This window comes from Artemia sp. Qi Xiang Cuo, chromosome 3 (assembly GCF_049724085.1).
Source record: "Artemia sp. Qi Xiang Cuo chromosome 3, ASM4972408v1, whole genome shotgun sequence".
Lineage (NCBI taxonomy): Eukaryota > Metazoa > Arthropoda > Branchiopoda > Anostraca > Artemiidae > Artemia > Artemia sp. Qi Xiang Cuo.
In genome coordinates this window covers 30,034,061-30,053,692 of record NC_142796.1, presented here as the reverse complement: position 1 = coordinate 30,053,692, position 19,632 = coordinate 30,034,061, and the positions used below count along the sequence as shown (strand labels likewise).

General features: G+C 36.1%; 1 protein-coding gene across 5 annotated transcripts in view; it reads right to left on the bottom strand.

The window, feature by feature from the left end:
• The window catches only part of dome (cytokine receptor domeless), a 168,636-nt gene that overhangs the window by 15,824 nt on the left and 133,180 nt on the right, over positions 1 to 19,632 (bottom strand). For all 5 annotated transcript variants that reach the window (XM_089085712.1, XM_089085714.1, XM_089085715.1 and 2 more), the window contains 6 exons: positions 18,380 to 18,525; positions 15,160 to 15,274; positions 9,677 to 9,859; positions 3,757 to 3,912; positions 3,270 to 3,360; positions 671 to 749 (listed from right to left, as the gene is read on the bottom strand). In XM_089085712.1, the coding sequence (XP_088941838.1) occupies positions 671 to 749; positions 3,270 to 3,360; positions 3,757 to 3,912; positions 9,677 to 9,859; positions 15,160 to 15,274; positions 18,380 to 18,525 (770 nt within the window). The remainder of the gene's footprint in view (positions 1 to 670; positions 750 to 3,269; positions 3,361 to 3,756; positions 3,913 to 9,676; positions 9,860 to 15,159; positions 15,275 to 18,379; positions 18,526 to 19,632) is intronic.

Sequence of the window (19,632 nt, the reverse complement as noted above, 5' to 3'; positions counted from 1 at the left end):
GAAGCGATGACAAACATTAATTTATTTTGGATAGGTCAAGAAGCACCGGCTTTTATCTAAACTAATGACCGAACTAGGGAAAGGGAACTTAGCTATTACCCAAAGTCATAGTTCAAATGGTTATTCAATGATTGATACATTAGTAATCTCTTTTTTATACATTTTGTCAACTGGTTATTTATTTTCTAGTTTCGAATATCTGTCGAGTTTGTTCAGCTCATTTGAATGGGATTCAAACAATTAGTACGTACATATTTCGTCCATATTACATGTAAATATATGCTTCTATTGGATTACTTCTTCGATTGGCTTCTTTTTTGACATAATTACTAATAAATGAATAATATAAAAAGGCTGTGCAGTTCCCAGAAAACAATACGGATAAAAAAAATAATTTGTTACTAAAGAATATTCGGTTTTTAAAGTTTTATCAAAGAAATTTTATTCCCAAAAATTCAACCTTCCACCGACTACCTTTCGTACTTTATCGATAAGTAAGTAGATAATTTTCCTAAAAAGAGGCAGGGAGCAGGGAGAACAGGATTGACAAAGTGAAAGAGAGAGAAAAAGAAGAGCGAAAGAGAGAGAGAAATAAGGTAGTTTTCGGCAAAACTAAATTAATTAGAAAGAAGACAATTTAAAAAGCCAATGGGCAATAGATGAAAATTACCATAGAGGTTGATCCAGATCCCCAAGGAAATTGCACTGTCTTTGCTGCACTCATTGAGTTGGAATATTTTTTCTGTAACCTAAAAAGAGTACCAAGAATAATGATCTAATTCATTATCACAAATAAAAGTCAAGAAGACTTGCATTTAAGATCTAAACCCAAAAGAAATATAATAAAAGGATTACGAGTGAATCCTGGAGAAAAGTTTATAATAAATAATAACACTGACGGAAAAAAAATACAAAGATACAGTAATATACAGGTATATATATAGTATATTTACAGGTTTGGATATTTAAGGTTATATATATATATATATATATATATATATATATATATATATATATATATATATATATATACATGATAATTATACTTGTTGAAAAATATATACTAAATATTTCAGAAATTTTGGTATTTTGATAAACATACGAAGCTATTTTGAATTTTTGGCAAGATAAATGCAGAAAACCAACTATTATCCTGTTCCAAACTGCGTAGTTGAGTAATTATTACAACTTAAGAGACTTTTTTTCTTTTTCTTTTCTCTTGGCAGATTCGTATAAAATCAGTAAACCCTTCTAAAGAAATAGTAAAACTCAAGATTTTTTAAAACGTATTTGTCATTAAGAAATCTATTCATTCATAGGCGAAATACAAGGTTAAGACCCTTCCAACATGTCAAATACCCCCACCCCCTAGAAAAATCCTGAGTTTTCAAATAAAATAACTAAAATATTCACTTTCAATTCCTATTGATTTTAAGCCATATTGTTTGTTATTCAGTTAAATAAATACATCTTTTGTTCCTCCAACTGTTTCCAGACAAACAATGCATCATTCTCAGTTAGTTTGAAAATCCTGTGCATTCAACCAGTTGCTTTACACCGGGCAGAAGATAAGCGTACATAAGCATACGCCTTCACTCTCACTACTCTCCCATTGTGCGAGTTCCAGTCGTAAGTCGAGAAAAAAAAGAGGCAAGGGGAGCAACTCGCAAATAGAGTACAGCGCACCGATCAGTTTAACCAAGACAAGGACAATAATATTTATCAGGAATTTTATCTGGGAATCAGAAATTATATTAAACACAAAACAAAGTTAATCGGACTGTACATCCTGTCGTTTTTAAATAACTAGAAATAGAACATATATAATCCCACAAAGAAAGAAAGCAAAGGATTTAAAAGTAATTTAGTTTTCACTAAATTACTTACAATGGCTTAAACAATTCAGTGGTATAAACCAAGAATAAATAAACAAACTTGATTGTTTTGGCCCCTGGCCCTAATTATCAGATTAATGACCCATTTTTTAAGTTAAATTCATTCCCATTTTCAGGACTCTCTGTTTCACTCCTTCTCCGCTTACTCTTAGATACCATGTAATCTTCCTTAGGTCTTTCCATGGTAAATTCTCGTAGTCCCACTAATTAGCTTAACTTAAATATGGACGGTCTGGCGATGACTCATCGGATATCGAAAGCCAGTGTTTCATGATTGTTGTAAAGGAGATAGCGGGCCATTGATTTGGGGTAACGGACGGACGCGGGTTCACCCCTTGAGGTTTGTAATTGGCTGGAACTTTTAAGCTTGGCACCACGCGCTTCTTGCCAGAGAAAGAATAACGGTTCACTTTTTTAACAGTACGTTTTTGTGAGCTGAGCATTAAATATTAAGATTTTTCACTTTTCTGCGTAGGTCTTCCTTTTATCATTTATTCGACTAGGTAAAGAGCTCTCCCGCAGGGGAGAGAAAGTAAAGGGTTTTTGGGGTATAGGAAAGATATCCTATACTATTTTGAGATATCGTTCTCGAGGGAACATACGATTTTAGGAAGGAGAATTACGAGCTTGTGACGCAGCGGGCCATATACTGCAGCACTTCTACCCACAGATAGTAGCCTACACTTGTCGTAACCGTACCAGTCAGAACTAGTAGAACTCTGTGGCCGATAACAAATATTCCACGAGAAACCGTGGGCTGCAATACCTACACTAGTGGCCTCAGCGCTGGCACTGGTAGCGCTAGAATACAAATACTGGTTGCAGTAGTTGTCAAAATACAAATAGTAGTGCCTAGAAATTGTTCTTAAACCATTCCTACGAGAACAATTTCTACAAGGGTTAAGTGTGCTAATTAATTATTCTGATTTTAGGGACAATGATTTTCTCTAGAGTCAAACAAGATTAAAAAAAAACTGAAGATATAAAATGTGCGAAGCCACCAAGAGTAAAAAAAAGTAAAGGTTGTGGTTCCCTTTGTTTTTGGTTATTAACAGACTGTCTTTCTAAGTATTTGTAATGAAACTTCAAAGTGCTTAAAATACAAATAAAAAGATTAAAAATATATTTCTAACGATGACAACTCTTACAACATTTAGTAATAATAAGCAACATACATTATTTATCGAGATTTTAATACCTTTACTACAATAACTTATTAACTACTAATAATTTAGTGTTAATGTCGTGCGATTTGAATTTCTATATCTTTTTTCATTTTAGTTTTTGTATTAACAATCAATTCACTTTTTTTTGTAAAATAAAACAAACAAGACGCAAATAACAACATTGAAAATAATAATAAAAAAAACCAACCATGATCCTCCTAGTATAAAGACGACAATGACTACTGCAAAAGCGATGACGCTACAAACGACGACAATTACAGTAGTGCCAATGTATATACCTGAAAAAACAAAACTATGCATAAGCATTCCTCAGTAATTGCTAGGTTTTCTTCTCGAATAGTTTCGCAATGTTCTTTTACTCAAAATCTTTCTGATTTTAGCCACAGACAACAATATCCAGTCTTCCAAGAGCCACTGTCAAAGAATGTAATAACAGAAGCTACAAAGAGAAAGGGAGAGAGAGTGAGAGAGAGAAATAGAAAGAGAGAGAGAGAGAGAGAGAGAGAGAGAGAGAGAGAGCCGAAAAGAGTAAACCGTTTCTTTTCGGAAACCGAAAAGAGTAATTACGGACCAAGTTCAATTATTTTCTTTTGCATCGTTCTCAATACTAGCCACCCCTGCTGGCAATTCACGGCAGCCTTACACTTCCATCTCACAATACTGGATGAACTTACCTCCAATACACTCCTGCGTGGTAACTCTAGACCATTGGCCTTCAAATAGTTCACTATCATCCAAAGCATTGTACGCCTGGACAGTTATATTATACCAATATTTCTTATCGTCCACGCCACACAGTTCTAATGAAACTTGAGTAAAGTTCACAGGTCCTAGAAAGGAATATAGTTTCGTAAAACACAGTGGCCTGGTACAATGAGAATGCGCTTCTTTCTAACTTTCCCTTATAGTGCTGAAGAAGGGAGGCGGTCATTTTCCTGAAATATTCGGTTTGTTCAGCCTTAAAAACATTCTTGATCTTCATTCGTTTAATTAATTTGTTGTAAGAAATGAATACTACTATGGCTTTACGGCAGCAGTATTATGGTAAGTTCAGACGCACAGGAAAATGCATCTCACTGCCTATAAAATGATTAATTGTCATAAAAAAAAACTTTTTTTGCAACAATAAAAATCTAGCTGAAAAAAATTTACTCGCCTATTGCATTCATATAAAACATTTCTTTTTCGTGGAAAACAATCCAAAATGAGCAAAACATAAAAATATGTTGGGAAGTTGTGAAACTTCCAATGGCATTTAAACTCGTACCTGTGGCGGAACACCGCTCCATTCACAAGATTATATTATAATAAAAATGATTTTTAACATTCAAGTAAAGAACGACATTTAAACTTTAAACGAAAAGAAATGATTCTGTATATAATAGATTAACTGGGGTGGGGATCCCATGCCCTCAACCCACCTACTATTTACGCTAAAGTTTTACTCGAACTTAACTGAAAGCATTATTGGGTGTACCAAATACAGTTAGTGAGAAACTGCAAGGGCTTCATTTACCGATTGCCTTTCAAAACATTTAAACAGAAAGTTGTTTTGCTTATTGCTTACATTTTATTGTTACCTAATAAGAGCAGAGCTTTCAACCCTTTAGCTCCCTCAAGAGAGGTCACAGGATAAATCTGCAATTATTTAAATATTCATTCAATTAAGCTAAGGCACCTCTCAAAGAAAGTTTAAAAGTGTGGGCCCAAAATACTATTTGAGGTCTAAACACAGTAGACAGAATATACAGTATCAACAAAGGCTATACTCTCCGTTAAAAAAAAAAAAAAAAAAAATGTGAAACATATTTAAAACCACACAAAATTCATACTCCGCCTTCACGCACGCGCAATGACAATTGTTTCCGATCTACACACCACGATGAGCAACTGAACTAAGGTTATGACGTATATTGCCAGGGACGATAAACGTGTATTATGTTTGGAAAAAGAAGACGCTACAGTCTGAAGTGGGTCTATAGCACCTCTAATACAAAATGTACAAGTGCAGGCTCAGAATGCTTTCTTAGTACCCTCTTCTTTTTCAATACGATAATCCGCAGGCCTCCACCCAAAAAATTGGTATGTAACTAAGCGATGCTCCATATTCGTTAGTATTTTTGCGTAAACGGTCTATAATAATAATTCACTTCTTATGAACTGCAAGTATATTTAGGGTCGAATAGCATACCGCACATCGGCATTCTGAGACTGGAATACTATTTAAATACACCTTACAGTTCGCAGAACTTTTGGCCTGTATGGACTAGAATTTTTGTTTCATCAATTGACAAAATGCTGTAAATTAGCACTTTGCTCCAGTGTCACCTCTTTTATCACTTAAGAAAAGAGGCACTCAAGTCTTTCGAATTAGACCTTATTCAATAATCTACGACTACCGTTCCCTTAGGAGAAAATAAAAATAAAATAATCTCAAATGTTTAACCATCCTTTGCTGGAAAATTGAAAATTCCATGTTTGTAGGTGGCGGATTAGTTTTCATAAGAACTTAATTTCGTTATGCAATTTCCATCAACATCACGCCTCTTTCTGGGGATGTTTGACCACATTTCCTAAAACTATGCAAATCTCTATAAAATGTAGATCCTGTTGATGCATATCTTGTACTCATCAAGATCACTCTGCTTACAACTTGTTAGTACCAACTGGTTGGTACATGGCTCTTTTAAATATGAGAAAGGCTACCAATCCCTCTTTTGACCCATTTTTTGCATAGAGATTTATTATTCCCATGAGAATACTCTGAGAATGATAATCATCCCAGAAAAATTGCAAATCTTCAAATAGTTTTTCTGGCGGGGGGGGGGGTCTGAAATATCAAAAGGGAGACATTTTGATTATTTTAAAAGTGTTGCTTCGAGCAAAACTTTTATACAGGGGTTTTCCCCTACCCAGATTCTATCGCATGATTATTCTTAGATTTGTCTTTTCAGTCAATAGTAGACAGTATTTTGAAGCTATTACCATACACCGAAGTCTACCTGGATGCTACTATTATGGCTTTACGAGACTAAGCTCACATTCTGGTCTAAAATAAGTGACACATGCACCAATAAAGAATTGATAGTTTTTGCTTGGTTTATATCGGAAATCATAATACAGGGCTCCCACTCTTTTCTTGAAATGATTTCCCAGAACTTTTCCAGGACATTTAGACATTTTCCGCTGCTAACCGGCCAATACAAGTCAAGCTGTTATAACTATGGCTGGGCGATATAGCAATATTATCATCACATCAGGATATACTTTGAAATAGACATTTTGTATCCATACCATTATTTCGGTATCGTAATTGTCCAAAGAATGTTGTCTTTAAAAACCCCATTTCCTCTACTTGCAAAATAACACAAGTAACTATGAAGTTATTCTCTTCTTTAGTTCTTACCCTGCTATTATACGATACGATATCAGTTTTAAAGTTCAATCCCTTACAGTCAAGCTGTCTTTACAATCAGTGACTAACGTCGAAAAATATTAACTATTATTGGGCATTTAAATTAATTGCATCTGCTCGCACCAAGGCACATTGCGCATAGATAATGGCATAAATTGCCATTCTAAATTATTTTGATTTAACACATCTCTGAAACAGCTATTTTGCTGAAAAGGATATATCTTTTGTAAGGCTAAATGTAATTGAATGCAAAATCAATTTAGCCTACTATGACTTGGATCTGAAGTAAAACATTCTGACAAATTAGGGTAAAATACTGGTGTATATCGTACATTTCTTTCAAAGCTTTGGAGTATCATTTTCTACCTTATACTTTATATATTTCACATGATTCCTTAATATTTATTCATCTCTCTCTTTCTCTTTTTTACTTTCCCCACAAAATATTTCATGTTCAATAAATCACCACAACAATTTCCTGTAGTTTATTTACTTACAGTTGACTTAGTGTATCCGACACTTAAATCCTTGAAGTAAAAAAGAAAATCACTATAAAAATAAAAAAATATTAATATCAAACTTGAATCCTATCCTACAGTGCAAAAAACGCGATATAAAACAGAGCTATGTCATTTAGATTATAAATAATGTTCCTCTAAAATAAATCATAAATCTCAGTTATTGTAGTTTCTTAATACTCTCCTCCAGGTATTATAGTGTTCTTGCTAGAGCCTGTAACACTTCACAATAAGCATTGGACTTGGACATGTTAAGTCTTGTTTTTTTTTTTTTTTTGCTTTCGTTGCCATTTCGTCTGCCTTTTTCTGCATACTCTCACTACTTTTCATTATTCTCTTCTGTCTTGCTTTGACAAGTTCTATCTCTGGGTGGAGGTGCTTTCTTTTCTTCTCATTTGCAGTTTGTTCTTTATTCTTTTTTTTTATCCTCAAGATATTGCATATACATCATTCTTGCTCTTTTGCAGTGTTGGATTAAGTCTTTTAGCAGGTTTCATTAACTGCACGCTTAGCAATGGCACCCTGAACCAGGTACAATGCTGTCAGACTCCATTCCTTTAAGTTTTTCACTAGCATCTTCTTGTTCAAAGAGTATCCTTCGCTTAACTGCTACTTGTCCATGAGATAGAGTTAGGAGACAACTCATTATGTCCACAGCGCTGCATACTCTGCTTTGCGACTAATGAATCTCCCAAAAAATTCGTCAAGCCTGCAACTGGATGAAAAATCTTGGAATTCTTCCCTGAGGTTTGCAGTAGTTTGCCCAGAGAAGGTTTTATACCGAGCAAGGATTTTGTCGCACTCTGAGGCAGTGCACAAACCTGCATTGAGAAAAACCCGAAGGAGTTTCTTAAAAATTGCTATTGCATGCTCAGTTGCTCTCATCACGATGACAAAGATGTTGACAGAAACCGACATGCATGCGTTAAATGCTTGACACGTTTACGTTCATCCACAAGGAGGGATGATTATTTCCCAGGAAAACTAAAGCGTTTCCAGGATATTTTATTTTCCCCCCTTTTCCAAGTATTCCTGGACACGTGGGAGCCCTTTAATATCCTCACTCTCAGAATAAAGGACGGATAAGACAATAAACTGAGGATTTACAGTGCGTCGAAGAACCCCTACCGTTTCAACTACAGTTTTGGAAGAGTTGACAGAAGACGACTAGGCATAAACTTATGTTCTCCACTGTGTCAGGCTTGCGCAGCTTGTCACTGCAACAACTTTGAAGCACTGGCGGTACTTGTATTTAAGCATGATAATTTATTATGCTAAAATAAAGAGCGAGTTTACAGAAATGTATAATAAGACCCTAATAGAAGAGTATCTAAATATTGAATTCTTATTTTGCTGCTAGATTATATAGTATTATAGAGGTTTCCGGATACACGCCCTTTCCAAGAAGCATACATCAAGGAGATGATTAAATAAAGCCACAAAAAGGAGGTTTCAGAGAGAGTTTGAAATTTATTTCATTTTACTTGAGCGATCTTGTAAACAAAAAATTACAGCTGAAAACACCTCTATGATAAACAGAAATAGCCTATCTTTCCATTTTCCAAAATAAAATGTACCTAAAGAAAATATCTTTTAATTTAAAATAGCCCATTAGCCATAAAGTCCAATAATATCATGTTGTTTAGTAATTATTGAACTATTTTAATCTATTAAATAAAACCAACTGTTAAAATTGAATAATTAATGAAAGACTGTAATATGGTCCAGGAAAAATCCCCACTGATAACAAAATATAATAACATCCAAACCTCTTTTTTTCTGGTTATTATGAAAGCTTTTCATTTTACTTACGTCACTTAAATAGGCGAAGTGATTGTTTTATAGTTACGTGAATAGCGTAAAATTTGCATCAAATTTTTGGTCTATTTTGATGTTTTTTATATCTTGCGGTTGTCAAGGAGTGAATCTACTTTATTCTTAAATACAGAAGCAATACTTTCCTTATGGCATAATCCAAGCCACTAGCAAAATAAGAAATAACTGAAGCTGCTAGAGTAGATGACTTAAAAAATTGTTCGTAGTCAAAAGCTAAAAATTCTTAAAAAAAAAACCTTTTTAGTTAGGTCAATCATTGAGTGAACCAATTGAAAAGCTATTTGTCTCATTTAGAATTTTTTTTAAACTAGCAGGGTAGCCTGCCGAATGGCAGCAATAAAAATACTACAACTCGAGCATATACACTTGGTGAGGATTGTTGCCCCTTCACCTCAACATGAAATTCGAAGTCGCCTCCTCTCCCCCCCCGGAAAACTTTCCTTGAAAGTTTTAACTGAATCTTCCAGCCCATGAGACAAAACGGGATAGACATACATAAAGCCACAAAGGATTTATCCCCATTTCCTTTAAATCTACTGACTATATACCATGAAATACTCACTTCGCTTCAGGTGCCAGTTGTATAACGTTACAAGATTGTTTTTAGTGCTGAAGATTTAAACGTTGGCTGAGAGTTACCGACATAGGCAATACTATAAGTAGAAGTTTTTAAAAGACCAAATGTATCTTAATCAGAATGGTGATAATGACGGTTAAATGATGAGAGACCGATGACTAGGTTCATTGAAACACATCTCTTCGAATAGCACAGAAATATATACCAAATACATGATAAAAAAGTTATATCTTAAATCTAAAACTTACCAACATCCCATGTTTCAGTTTCACAAGTATCATCTGATGATGATGGTATGTATGATGTCACATTGATTCTATAGTGAGGTTGTGGGCCAGATGGAGGATTAGGCCTATCCCATTCTACCCAAGCCGTCTGATTTCCATTCTCATCAGTAATAGTAATTATAGGCCTCCCAACTGTTCCAGGTACTACAACAAAAAGACATACTAGGGCATTTGCTCTTATTGGCCTAATTCAAAAACGTAAATTGGCAATTTTTGGACCTATCTATTTAATTTTATGAAGCAATATCTCAAACGGACGAATTGATAAACGATTTAAAATGATGTGTTCACACATTGGAAAGGAACAGAATAAATTATTGCGTTTCAAGCTTAAAAAGGTAAATTGATTGTCTCAAATGTGCTAAAAAGAAATAACAATAAGAGTAATAAAAGAAAAAGAATATGTAAAAGAGATCGCGCCTATTCTTCGCAAACCTTCATACTAACTTTTACAAAGATCTTCAACCAACACGACAAACTACATATTCATTATCCAGCCAATATGGGGTGATTTAAACAAACAGGCTGTTAAAATTTGATTGGGCTTCCAGTTTTTCTTAACTGGTCAGGCCTAAATTGGGCTTTGTGACATTGGCAGAGAACAAAGCACAGAACTCTAGCAGATTCTATCATAGGCAGCGCAATAGCGCTGCCTAAGTAAAGGATGATGTTGGCACAATGTATTATTTTTTTATCCTTTAGACCACGGCACTTCGTACTGAAGGAGTTGTCGTAGAAACTTCAAACAGGGCTCATTCGATTGGAAATCGCAAGGACTTGTGCCCTTTTTAATAGTCGAAAGTGATTGGAAGGCAACTAACAGCCCTTCCACACCCACCATTTCCCCAAACACATCCAATTAATATTTTGAGATGGCCATTTTGTTCAACATAGTTGAAAGATCTTTTAAATTATGTCTTTGGGGAGGACACTCCCCCCACAGTTCTCAGGGCAAGGGTTGTAAGTTATGCCCTGAAGGCATATAAGGTTTTTATTGAAAGCGTTGTCGTAGAAACTTGAAAAAGAGCTCATTCGATTGGAAATTCAAAGGGCTTGTGCCCTTTTTAATAGTCGAAAGCGATTGGAGGGCAACTAACTCCCCTCTAAAGCCCACCATTTCCCCAAACACATCCAATCAAAATTTTGAGATTTCTATTTTGTTCAACGTAGTTGAAAATTCTCGAAGTTAGGTTTTTGAGGATGATAAACCCCCACAGCCCTCAGGGTAAGGGTTGTAAGTTATGCCCTGGGGGCATATAAGATTCTTATAGGAAGCGTTGTCGTAGAAATTTCAAAAAGAGCTCATTTGATTGGAAATTGAAAGGGCCAGTGCCCTTTTTAATTGTCGAAAGTGACTGGAGGGCAACTAACCCCCCTCTGACGCTCCCCATTTACCTGAACACATTTAATCCAAACTTTGATATAGCCATTTTGTTCAACGTAGTTGAAAGGTCCGGAAATTATGTCTTTGAGGACGACAAACCCCCCAAAGCTCCCAGGGCAAAGGTTGTAAGTTATGTCCTGGGGGCATATGAGGTTTTTTATAGAAAGCTGTGTCATAGAAACTTCAAAAAGGGCTCATTCAATTGGGAGTTGAGAGGGATAGTGTCCTTATTAATAGTCAAAAGAGATCGGAGGGCAAATGACCCCCCCCTCCCCCACGCCCATCATTTCCCCGAACACTTCCGGTCCACATTTTGATATAGCCATTTTGTTGGACGTAGTTGAAGGTTCCGGAAATTATTTTTTTGAGGATGAGAAACCCCCCACAGCCCTTAGGGCTAAGGTTGTAAGTTATGCCCTGGGGACAAATAATATTTTTTTTTTTTTAGAAAACGCTGTCGTAAAAACTTCAAAAAGGGCTTGTTCGACTGTAAATTGAAAGGGCTATTACCCTTTTTAATAGCCGAAAATAATCGGAGCGAGAATCCCCCCCCCCACGCCCATCATTTCCCGCAAAATTTTCAATCAACATTTTAGTATGGCCATTATTTTCCACGTAACAGAAAGGTCATCATATTATGTGATTTACGATAACAACCCTCCCTTCCCCATAGCCTTCATGACAAGGATCGTAAGTTATGCCCTTGGGGTATATAAGGTCTTATAGAAAGTTTTGTTGTAGATGCTTCAAAAAGGGCTCATTCGACTAGAAATTGAGAGGACTAGTGCCTTTTTTATTAGTCGAAAGTGATCAGAGGCCAAATCCCCCTCCCCCACGCCCATCATTTCCCCAAACATTTCCGATCAACAATTTTGATATGGCCATTTTGTTCAACTTAGTTGAAAGTTCTGGAAATTATGTCTTTGAGGATGACAACCCCCCACTGCCCTCAGGGTAAGGGTCGTAAGTTATGCCCTGGGGGCATATAAGATTCTTATAGAAAGCGTTGTTGTAGAAATTTCAAAAAGGGCTCATTTGATTGGAAATTGAAAGGACCAGTGCCCTTTTTAATTGTAGAAAGTGACTGGAGGGCAACTAACACCCTCTGACGCTCACCATTTACCTGAACACATTTAATCCAAACTTTGAGATAGCCATTTTGTTCAACGTAGTTGAAAGGTCCGGAAATTATGTCCTTGAGGACGACAAACCCCCCACAGCTCCCAGGGCAAAGGTTGTAAGTTATGCCCTGGGGGCATATGAGGTTTTTTTATAGAAAGCGGTGTCATAGAAACTTCAAAAAGGGCTCATTCAATTGGGAATTGAGAGGGCTAGTGTCCTTAAGCACAGTAAAAAGCGAACCGAGGGTGACCCCCCCCCTCCCCACACCCATCATTTCCCCAACCATTTCTGATTAACATTTTGATATAGCCATTTTGTTGGACGTAGTTGAAGGTTCCGGAAATTATTTTTTTGAGGATGAGAAACCCCCCACAGCCCTTAGGGCTAAGGTTGTAAGTTATGCCCTGGGGACAAACAATATTTTTTTTATAGAAAACGTTGTCGTAAAAACTTCACAAAGGGCTCGTTCGACTGTAAATTGAAAGGGCTATTACCCTTTTTAATAGCCGAAAATAATCGGAGCGAGAATCCCCCCACGCCCATCATTTCCCCAAACATTCCCGATCAACATTTTGATATGGCCATTTTCATCAACGTAGTTGAAAGGTCTGAAAATTATGTCTTTGAGGATGACAAATCCCCCCCATGGCCCTCTGGACAAGGGTAGTAAGTTATGCCCTTGGGGCATATAAGGTTTTTATAGAAAGTGTTGTTGTAGAAGCTTCAAAAAGGGCTCATTCGACTAGAAATTGAGAGGACTAGTGCGTTTTTTATTAGTCGAAAGTGATCAGAGGGCAAATCCCCCTCCCCCACGCCCATCATTTCCCCAAACATTTCCAATCAAAAATTTTGACATGGCCATTTTGTTCAACTTAGTTAAAAGGTCTGGAAATTATGTCTTTGAGGATGACATCCCCCATGGCCCTCAGGACAAGGGTCATATAAGGTTTTTATAGAAAGTTTTGTTGTAGAAGCTTCAAAAAAGGCTCATTCGATTCGATAATGAGAGAACTAGTGCCTTTTTTATTAGTCGAAAGTGATCAGAGGGCAAATCCCCCTCCCCCGTGCCCATCGTTTCCCCAAACACTTCCGATCAAAATTTTGAGATAGCCATTTTTTCAGCGTATCAGAAAGGTCTGGAAATAACAAATCCTCCCAGCCCTCAGGGCAAGGGTTGTAAGTTATACCCTGGGGACATATAAGCCCTATGCTTTCTAAAAGTCGGAATGAAACTAGTACTTTACAGAAATTTTTTTTTAAATGTTTTCACTTTTATAACTTTAAGAAATCAAAAATTAATTAAGATTTTAATTTTTTTAAATTAATTAAGATTAAACTGACAATGTATGTTCATTTGAATTTTCTTTCAGTAAAGTGCAAATTTTAGTCTGGCTTATAGAAAGCATAGGGGTTTTAAACTCTACTCATGTTAATTTCTGCTCGTTTTAAGCCTGACTCGGTTATTTATTGTAATTTCTGTTCATTTTGGGTTTCGTTCATTTATTGATGCTGATTTGTGGTAGTTGTATGCTTGGTAGACTATTCAATTCTATTTTTGTTCATTTTGCGGTTTAATGGAATTCTTTACTTTTTTTGAACAACTTTTTTGTGGAAAGTTTTTTTTTAATTAATTCCAAGGAAGACTAACGCCGTCGGTCAACTCATAAGAAACAAAGCGGTAATACTCATCTCTCTTTTTCTGAAGGCTAGTATTTACATAAAAACCCAATTTCGAGTTACGATTGAACTTCCTCTGATCTTGACACGGTGAATAAAGTAGCGAAACCAGGATTTTCTGCTATACTTCTGAGATACTGCATAGTATCTAAATTAGCAAAAACTGATTTCGTCAGTTTTATACCAACAAAACCTAGCAAGGACATACAGCCTACATCCAGCAGGCAACGGAGTGGAAAAACACGGGAAGAAAATGGAATTTGGAAATTCTATTGGCGAAAATTCCGTAACTTCGTCTATTTCATACGACGAAAAAAGATCATTATTTTGCAAAGTTTCTAAAAACTTCAAAAAATACAGGCGTTTTCTTAAAACACGTAAGTTAAAGAAAGAAATTTGAAAGGATATTTGAAAGAAATTTGGTATTTGACAGACATTCCATATGTATCACCTTTTCAAATTATAAAAAGCTATATAATTTATAAATTTATATTATAAAACATAATCTATATCATAAACAACAAGTCTTTAAATATTTGCCGTAAATAATGGATGTAACTAATGTTCTCTCAGTCTTTAATGTCGTTAAGTTATAATAGTTAGCTTAGGGCTGTATTCAGACACGCTAGATGGTACGGATGTTTTCCTTCTTTTTTTTTAGAAGAACTCAAGTTTTTAGTTTTTGGTAAAAATACGAATGATGCTCATCTCCGGTTCCTGTTTTTTTTTTTTTTTTTTTTTTTGTTTAGAGCAATTGGCGTTTTAGACAAATCTCAGAGGGAGATCCATCCCTCCCCCATATTAAAAAGTAGCTATCTATGGCACTGAACTATCTATGATTCTAGTTTAAAACACACCGTCATGACCAACCTGCATGGCCAAACACCGTAATGTAGAATTATGGAAACTTCAAGGTACTTTCTTTAATATGGCACGATGTAATGTAATTTGAGGATGTACAAGCAATAACAAAAATATCTCTTAAGAACAGAAATATTTGCAAAAAAAACATCTTATAAAAAAGAAATATTTCTTAAAATAAGTCATAATAAATTGATGATTGAGTACTTAAAAATCCGTCAAAATCAAAACTTGGAATGAAAATTTCCATTAAAAAGAATCAATTCAATTCAATTCAATTTATTCGAATAAAAACATAACACAAACATTAATAACAATAAAGATCCTAGAAGATAACTAACACACTCTTTCAAAAATAGCCAAACATTATTCTAGAACAATAAAAAAAAGGGACGCTTACCACCTATCTTCGTTCTGAATACTGATGAAATAGGTTCAGAGCAGCCCGCAAGAGTGCATGCCCTAATACTGATGTTGTAATCGGTGTAGCCAGTAAGGTTACCAAATTGCTGAGTCTGGAAAGAGATGCATCAGTTAACAACTTATTCTCTTGGGAAATACCCTTCAAAGATATGGCTGGGGGGGGGGCATGTTTCTTATAATCAAACTACTAAGATATTACTCCCCAGGGGAAACACCTTACTTTTCTATCTTTTGAATAAAAATAGCTCCCCCGCGCCCTCTTTTCCCCAAATACATCCGATAAAAATTTTGAGACAGCCATTTCGTTCAAAAAAGTCCAAAGGTCAAATAACTATGCCTCCAGGGTTGAAAAGAAGCCACGGCCCCCAGGGCACGGGCTCTAAGTTATGCAAGTTGCCCATTGTTGTCATTTAAGGTTTTTATGGAAGCGGTAGTCGTATAAACTTTGTAGGGGACTCATTCGATTACAAATAAAAAAATCTATTGCCATTTTTAACAGTCAAAAGTGATCAGAGGGCAATCAGCCTCCCATCCCTCACGTCCTTTTTTCCCCAATCACATCTGATCCAAATTTTGAGATAGCCATTTCGTTCAAAAAGTCCAAAGGTCAAATAACTATGCCTCTGGGGTTGAAAAAAAAAGTCACGGTCCCCAGGGCAAGGGCTATTAGGTTAAGCAATTTGCCCATTGTTAACAAATACAGATTTTTATTGAAAAGAGGGCATGTTTGATTCTGGGTATAAAAAAAGGCTTAGGACATTAAGGTAAAACTTCAAGGAAATGTTGAGAGGAATCAAAACACTCTGTGCTTGATGGTTGTTAAAAGGGAATATCCGCAATATCTAAATAACAACTAAGGGTATTCAGTTGAAAATTCAAGGTATGTTGGGGAGATATTGAAGAGAGATTTTAAAGTATCCAGCCCCTCCCCCTCCTCTACTTGCTCTTTTTAGGTGCCCCATCTGCACAACACTGATCGAAATTTTTGAATTGCCGTTTTGATCAAACTAGTTAAAAGGTCTAAGAGCTATACTTCTAGGAATGCCATTCACCCACAGCCAATTTCCAAGGTGGAAAGGACCACACATACGTATATACAAATTTCGTTTTTAGTTAGTTTTCTATATTTATTTGTGGTTTTTTTTTTCGCTCGACTTAAGGAGCAAATTTGACCGTCTTGGAGCTTGTGATAGTGGCTTGATAATAAATAGGATCTTATTTTATGTCTAATTACTGGGGGAACTCAATAGAGAGAATCAGGAATTGAGTAACAAATCTGCAGTAAATACACTCAAGTTCACTCTCGCCTAAATAGGAAAAGATCTTGGCCTTTTAAAGTTACAGAGGTACTTGATAAGACAGGTTTTTCTTTCGCATGGAATGATGGCCTTGGACCAACTAGTCAACAATTACAGTTGGACAAGGAAATCAAGCGGGTGCTGTGATTCAAGAGGACCAGACAATACAGAAATGGGGTGAGGAGATTAAGAATTCGGAAACTTTAAGGTATTATAATGAGGTTCAGATAGTTTATGGTCAGGAATTTTACTTTAAGTTAAATTTACCGTCTAGATACCTTACTTATTGGATGCAGCTACAATCTAATTGCCTTCCGATTCGTTCGAGATTGAAAGTTTTTGAGAGGAGGAAAAGTGTCCCGGACGGAAGGTTTGCTTTCCCTCTTTGCCAAGAAGAGGAGGAGAATCTAGAGCATTGTCTGAGTCATTGTCCAGGTCTTTTCGAGGCGAGGGAAAATTTAATTCGGAATGATGGAGTGCTGCTTCCTGATGCCTTGAAAAGTACGTCGTCACAATTTATTTGTCTAGTGGGAAGATATCTTGATGAGTATTTTGCAAAAAGAAGAGAGTAGTTTTTATTTTATTTTTTTTCTTTATTATTGTGACGAGTGCTGTAATTTGTTAATCTTGTATGTTATTTGTGTACATGGCCACATTTTGGCTTGAAATACACGTTATCTTATCTTATCTTATTCACCTCAGATTATGAAGAGGAAGAGCCCCCTTTTAAGAGTATGGATCCAGACGAGACCGGCGTACCGGCCATTAAGAGAGTCTCCAAGGTAAATGTTCTAGCTGGGTTAAAGAAGGAGAACAGTTAGTCAGCATGGCAGACCTCTCAGCCAGTACATGTTGTAGCCCGTTAGGCTCAATTATATTCACCTTAACCCTCTCCTGCTCCACCCCCTTGAAGATTCACTTCCAGGTCGGAATTTCATACCTATGTCCTCCCCAATGCCCTTAATACTCCTTTACATGTTCTCACCCTCAGTTAGTGATCACCACTGTTCCAGATTTGTCTTAATTTGGTTTGGAACCGATCAACAGTTGATAAATATCCCCCCCCCGTATCTGTACTCATATCCATTTACTATAACCTTAGTTGCTAAATTTTAATGTTTGAATGTTTCTTCTCCTTGGGTTAGAACAAATCAGCTGTTAGCCCCTGCCTCCATCCATCACTTTAATTTGAGCCCCTTCCTCCTATAACGGTATCTTATATCCCTTAACTAAACCAATTAGTGCCCGCACATATCCTTTATCATCGTTAAGCATCTGTTTGCCTGTCCCAAGTCTATATTGTTACCCCAGGACTGACTTCTCTTCTTCTTGCTCCCATTAATGAAAAATAAGAACCTATTGGAGCTAAATACACATATCGGCTAGCACCGTTTCCTAGGCAAGCTTCTGAATGCAAGTCGAAAGAAGACAGGAACCAGAGACTAAATGCGAGTGGCCGGAAGCAAAAGCATTTCTGTTTCTTTTCGTGTGGGTCTTTTTCTATTTCATTTCCCTAGACAGTTAGCTCAGGAAGGGTGTGCTGGTATACCCCCAGTATTTTCTTGCTCACCCTTCCAGCCTAGTGTTGGCCAAATTTGGTGTGCTCGGTGGGAACCACCGAGAGTCATCCAGGTGCGATCACCGTACACATTCTAGCAGAAAGCTAGATGACGAAATACCATTTTTGTCCCTTCAGTCATCTTTCTGCGGTTTTTGTAGCACTTAATAAGACTTTTATATGAAACTTGAAAAGTATATGTAAAGTAAAAAAAAGTCTTAAAAAGAGTGCAAAGTGAGCTTGATCAGATGGAATGCTGACAGGCTCAATTTTGATCCAACTGATAGCAAAACTACTTAAATCCTATTCAGGGTCATAATACAAATCAAAGAATACATTACCGTGGTCATAGTTGTTTCAGAAAATTCCCCGCATATAACTTTATACTCAATGATTTGCCCATTCGGTTTGAGCGGCTCAGACCATAAAACGGTTAGACTGGCATTGGTAATATCCTCAGCAGCGACATTTGCGGGAGGACTTGGAACTAGAAGAAAAAAGGACATTGAAGGTAGCCAAAAGATCCGATGGACTGATGTAAAAAAAATCCCGACAGATTTTTGTAAAAAAAAATCGCCCTTTACTAGGTTGCAGCTACCGCACTAACCATGAAAAAATGGTAATATAAGATAATTTTCTGCTCATAAACACTCATAAAACACAAAGAAAAGCCTTCGTGGCTTAAGAGAGGGTGGGGAAGGGGAGGGTAAACCTTATATTCAAATACCAACTCAAAAAATATAAAGGGCAAAAACAAAAAAGGCAGAACTTTAAAAGCTGTAAAAAAAAAATTCGAGATGATAAACTACGTGATGTTAAAGGCAAAACTTACTGATCCCTCCCCCCCAACACACACACACACCCATACACAAGCAAATGAAAAAAGCTAAAATAGGCACAGACATAAAAATCAGACCAAATGTTTCTAATTATTTTGTTGGAAATACATATGGATTAAGTATTTTGTTGGATATACATATGGATTCTTTATAGATAGTTTCATAAGGATGTAGCGAAAAAAAAACGATTTCAAAAGCAATATAGAAGAAAACTATAATACTTGAAACGGTAATAAAGGAAACTAGCAGAAATTAAGTAGGAAACCAAAGACGATATAACTTAGAATTACTTATGGGCTCCGAATATAAACTTAAGCGTCGTTTCATAAAGAACAAGCGGCTTTCAATGGCAATGTAATAGTACAAATAAAAAAAAAAAAAAAAAAAATATAGAAAAACTGGTATAAACCGTACAAGAGATCTAAACAGAAGCTTTAAAATATAAGCAAGCAAAATATAGTTTAAGCTCTTCATCCCATCTGCACTCGTCGGGAACCAAAATAAATAGACTATTTGAAAAACCTTAAATGAAAGATTCTCACCGTGAGGCGCGCCTAAAACTTAACATTTCTTTTTGAGTTTCCAGTATAACCCTTTCCTTTTTTGGGATGAGACTTAATCCAGGAAACTTAAAGCCAATCATAATGAAATATGAAGAGTTTGGGGCAAGGTAATTTACCTCATGTCATGCAAATAGCTATATTCAAAAAAAAAAAATAGGAGATCAATAACAATTCCAACTCATCCTCCAGGTT